General features: G+C 45.2%; 1 protein-coding gene across 1 annotated transcript in view; it reads right to left on the bottom strand.

Moving 5' to 3' along the window:
• Positions 1-5,000, bottom strand: part of LOC125032372 — a 28,294-nt gene that overhangs the window by 749 nt on the left and 22,545 nt on the right. The window contains exons 15-20 of the mRNA XM_047623468.1: positions 4,723-4,779; positions 4,301-4,441; positions 3,982-4,102; positions 1,513-3,738; positions 904-1,000; positions 191-313 (exon numbers count right to left, since the gene is read on the bottom strand). Coding sequence (XP_047479424.1) covers positions 191-313; positions 904-1,000; positions 1,513-3,738; positions 3,982-4,102; positions 4,301-4,441; positions 4,723-4,779 — 2,765 coding nt within the window. The remainder of the gene's footprint in view (positions 1-190; positions 314-903; positions 1,001-1,512; positions 3,739-3,981; positions 4,103-4,300; positions 4,442-4,722; positions 4,780-5,000) is intronic.

The raw sequence follows: 5,000 nt of genomic DNA, 5'->3' as shown, positions 1-5,000 counted from the left end.
CTAATAGATTTTAGGAAAAATGGCAATCATATAGAAAGTATTTTGGGATGACATGACGACTAATGATCCTCAGAGACGGACACACACACAGAAAAACACACACAATTCTATAAATACTTCGCGAACGCTGCCTGATTTTTTTTTTTTTTTTTCTAACGAAAATTTCAAGAAGCAGCCAAACGGCACTCACAGCCTGTCCTCATCGCAGTCCTCATCATTCCACAAGAAGTTTTTGCCTTCATTTAACTCGACACAGTCCTCGCCGCCGCTCCACAGGAAGGGCTTGTAGTTGTTGGGCTCCCCGCTGGAGAACCTGCGAGCGGGGAGGAGATAGCAGGAGATTGGAGATTAAAGATACCATGAGCCTCACTTCAGAAAAGGACAAACTGGCAACTCCCCACGGGATCTGGGGCGTTGCAGGTAGCAAGCTCCAGTAAAAAGGCTAAAAATATTTTTTATATCTGTTAAATATCTAAACAGTCTGGAAACACAAGTATCAATAAGCTGGCGACAAGAATAAAAAGAAGGCGAGTTGCCGAATCAAACGTCTCTAGGGCCCGGGGTGAGGTGCCAGTTTTTCTTTTACTGAGTTTTACTGAGGGTTTATTACAGATGTTTATCATGCATGATGATAAGAATAATAATGAAAATATGATGATAATGGCAAGAATGGTAATAATGATTTTAATGATAGTAATGTTGGTAATGAGTTATTTAATAACGATGGTAATGACAATAATTATTTTAACGATAATAAAATCACCGATAGTAGAGATGGTAATAATAATGTTAATAGAGATGGCGTATGATAGTTATGAATATGATGATAAGACTGGTAATAATATTGATTAGGCATCTGTAGAGTCAGCGCTTAGAACGGGCGTAAGTGGTGTCAGCACTTACTTAGTGAAGACCGGCTTGGTGTTGTCAGAGTCCCACACGAAGACTCCCTCATTGGCCCTGTCGTTGAGGCCGATCCAGGTATTCTTCGTGGTCAGGCCTGCGGGGGGGGGGGGGGGGGAATAAATGAGCATGAGGACGAATCATTTCCCGGTGGAAGGGCTATAACGCGTTTCGCGGATGAATACATAATTCCGATGATGCAACATGTAAATGCCCTGTGAAGTATTCATCATCCATGACCTTTTTACGACGATAGAGCATATACAGTATATGGACGGTGGGTGTCATTTTGCTTGATGATTTCAAAATAGACTTGTAGGTATGGAGATGAAAATGATAATAAAGATGATCATTATGTTGTTGATGACAATAGTAATCGCAGAATTATGAAAATAATGATATTAAAATAATAATGATGATACAAAAAATAATGTTAATAGTGATGATGATAATACCAAAAGCAATACTATGACTACTGCTATTGCAACTAGCAACGTGATGATAAAGATAGTGATAAAAAGCCCTTGATGATAATATAAAACAACGAACAACAGCAAAGGCAGAATAGCAAAAGAGGACCAAGGGCGGCGGCGCCAAAAACAGCCTCACCCTTGACGAAGCTCCATTCCTCCTCCGACGCGATTTTGACCAAGGATCCGCCGCTGCTCTCGCAGTACGACTTCCCCTCCTGCCACGTGCCCTTTTCACTGCTCAAGTGGTAGCACGACCGGTCGTACATGACCCATCCATCGGGGCACGAGAGGGCGGTGGTAGTCGGGGGCAGGGTCGTCGTAGTAGTTGGGGTGGTCGTGGTAGTTGGGGTGGTCGTAGGAGTTGTAGTGGTCGTAGGCGTTGTGGTGGTCGTAGGAGGTCTGGTGGTCGTAGGAGGTCTGGTGGTCGTAGGAGGACTGGTGGTCGTTGGCGGTACGGTAGTCGTCTCGGGTGGCGTTGTCTGTAGGCCCGCACCTTGTCCGTCCTTGCCGCTGTTGTCCCCGCAGTCTGGGAGCGTCGTCGTCTCATCGACAATGATTTCAGTCGCCACGGGCGGGGTCGTGGCGGGGCCTGAGCTTGGAATGGAGGTTCCTATGTTGGTTCCAGTTGGAACGTTGGTTCCAGTTGGAATGAAGGTTCCAGTTGGAACGTTGGTTTCAGTTGGAATGAAGGTTCCAGCATTGGTTCCAGTTGGAATGAAGGTTCCTGTGTTGGTTTCAGTTGGAATGAAGGTTCCTGTGTTGGTTTCAGTTGGAATGAAAGTTCCAGTTGGAATGGAGGTTCCTATGTTGGTTCCAGTCGGAACGTTGGTTCCAGTTGGAATGAAGGTTCCTGTGTTGGTTCCAGTTGGAATGAAGGTTCCTGTGTTGGTTCCAGTCGGAACGTTGGTTCCAGTTGGAATGAAGGTTCCTGTGTTGGTTCCGGTTGGAACGTTGGTTCCAGTTGGAATGAAGGTTCCTGTGTTGGTTTCAGTTGGAATGAAAGTTCCAGTGTTGGTTCCAGTTGGAACGTTGGTTCCAGTTGGAATGAAGGTTCCAGTGTTGGTTTCAGTTGGAATGAAAGTTCCAGTGTTGGTTCCAGTTGGAATGAAGGTTCCAGTGTTGGTTTCAGTTGGAATGGAGGTTCCTATGTTGGTTCCGGTTGGAATGAAGGTTCCTGTGTTGGTTCCAGTTGGAACGTTTGTTCCAGTTGGGATGAAGGTTCCTGTGTTGGTTCCAGTTGGAATGAAGGTTCCTGTGTTGGTTCCAGTTGGAATGAAGGTTCCTGTGTTGGTTCCAGTTGGAACGTTGGTTCCAGTTGGAATGAAGGTTCCAGTGTTGGTTTCAGTTGGAATGAAGGTTCCAGTGTTGGTTCCAGTTGGAATGAAGGTTCCAGTGTTGGTTCCGGTTGGAATGAAGGTTCCAGTATTGGTTCCCGTTGGAACGTTGGTTCCAGTTGGAATGGAGGTTCCTATGTTGGTTCCAGTTGGAACGTTGGTTCCAGTTGGAATGAAGGTTCCAGTGTTGGTTCCCGTTGGAACAAAGGTTCCAGTGTTGGTTTCAGTTGGAATGAAGGTTCCAGTGTTGGTTCCAGTAGGAATGAAGGTTACAGTTGGAACGTTGGTTCCAGTTGGAACGTTGGTTCCAGTTGGAATGAAGGTTCCTGTGTTGGTTCCAGTTGGAACGTTGGTTCCAGTTGGAATGAAGGTTCCAGTGTTGGTTTCAGTTGGAATGGAGGTTCCTATGTTGGTTCCAGTTGGAATGAAGGTTCCGGTGTTGGTTCCAGTTGGAACGTTGGTTCCAGTTGGAATGAAGGTTCCAGTGTTGGTTCCAGTTGGAATGAAGGTTCCAGTGTTGGTTCCAGTTGGAATGAAGGTTCCTGTGTTGGTTCCAGTTGGAACGTTGGTTTCAGTTGGAATGAAGGTTCCAGTGTTGGTTCCAGTTGGAATGAAGGTTCCCGTGTTGGTTTCAGTTGGAACGTTGGTTTCAGTTGGAATGGAGGTTCCTATGTTGGTTCCAGTTGGAACGTTGCTTTCAGTTGGAATGAAGGTTCCGGTGTTGGTTCCAGTTGGAACGTTGGTTCTGGTTGGAATAAAAGTTCCAGTGTTGGTTCCAGTTGGAATGATGGTTTCAGTGTTGGTTCCAGTTGGAACAAAGGTTCCAGTGTTGGTTTCAGTTGGAATGAAGGTTCCAGTGTTGGTTCCAGTAGGAATGAAGGTTACAGTTGGAACGTTGGTTCCAGTTGGAACGTTGGTTCCAGTTGGCATGATGATTGTTGTGCTTCCCAGCAGACTGTCCCCTGTTGGCGCCGTGTCCGAAGGTTGGCCTACTTGACAAGACTCAAAGGCCTTCAGGATGTCTGATTCTGAAATGTGCGATATGGAAATTAAGGCTTAGCATATCTCAAAAACAACAACAACAGTTCTTTGCATGTTTCAACTGATTCTTGTCTCTGAAGTGATCAAAAGTTATAGCAGAAGCCTATGGCACTAAATCGCCGGATGGATTAATTACTGATATCACATATGCTGATTTATGATTTTAGGCTGTTTGAGTAACAGGGCTGTGATGGGAGCCTGTGATGCTAGGTCTTCTTCCTGCGGCTCACCTGGTTGCAAAGGCACCAGTCTGCAGTCGACCATTGCATCTTTCTCGTACTTGATCTCTACCATGAGTCCTCGCTCAGTCAAACCAGCAACCTTCCTGAATGTCGAGCCGACGAACCAGGTCTGTGAAACAGAATTCTATTAATTTCACACACAAAAAACAGACAAACAAAAAAAGCAACAATATACTACCGTGGCTAACCAATAGGAGATAAGAAGGGTCGTGGTAGTATTAGGTGGGATAAGGAATAAAGATATTTACTTCAGATGAATTCAAAGCTTATGAAGTAGATCGAAACAAAGCCAAAAGCAATGCCGTACCTCCTCATTCTGGGCATAGCACTGCGCCGAGCAAGAGACCAGGGGGTCCTGACCGGAGACGAAGGCAACGCTCACGCCGACGTCGCAGCCTTGGCTCTCTAGGTCACCAGCTCGCAGGACGGAGGCATTGCTCCCTCCAAGCTGTCGGGGCAATTGCAAGGCCTTAGGAAATCTATTGCAACTGTGAGGGGAATGTTCCTAGCAGACACATCAGTTAAGGGGACCTTTCGTGACAGCTGTTTTTCTCGTTTGTTTTGGTGCTGCGTCCCTTGAGTATGACTCACTTATAGAGAAAATGCGATGATACGTAAATTAACATACTGAGTACTCCATAATGCTGGACTGAACAAGAATTTCCATAAATAGAAAACAAAGAGAACAACTTTGTAAAAAGAAAACTATCAAACCTGTGAATGACTCACCGATACCACGGAGACAAGAACGACCAACAGATGAGTGAACATTCTGGACGACTCAGGCTGAGTGTTGTGTCGCAATTTTTTTCTTCACACTTTTTATATACACGACCCCCCCCCCCCCCCGCTCTCCTTCTGTCCCCTTCTTCTACAGCTGTTAAATCTTGTTAAAACTAACCGGCAAACGGTACACATTTCACACCTGCTCGCTTCTGAAATTTTGTAGCCTGCATATTTATACGTTAATAAATAATAAAAAGAATAATGATGATAATGATGATTAT

Source organism: Penaeus chinensis, chromosome 14 (genome assembly GCF_019202785.1).
Source record: "Penaeus chinensis breed Huanghai No. 1 chromosome 14, ASM1920278v2, whole genome shotgun sequence".
Lineage (NCBI taxonomy): Eukaryota > Metazoa > Arthropoda > Malacostraca > Decapoda > Penaeidae > Penaeus > Penaeus chinensis.
This window is presented reverse-complemented; position numbering and strand designations above follow the sequence as displayed.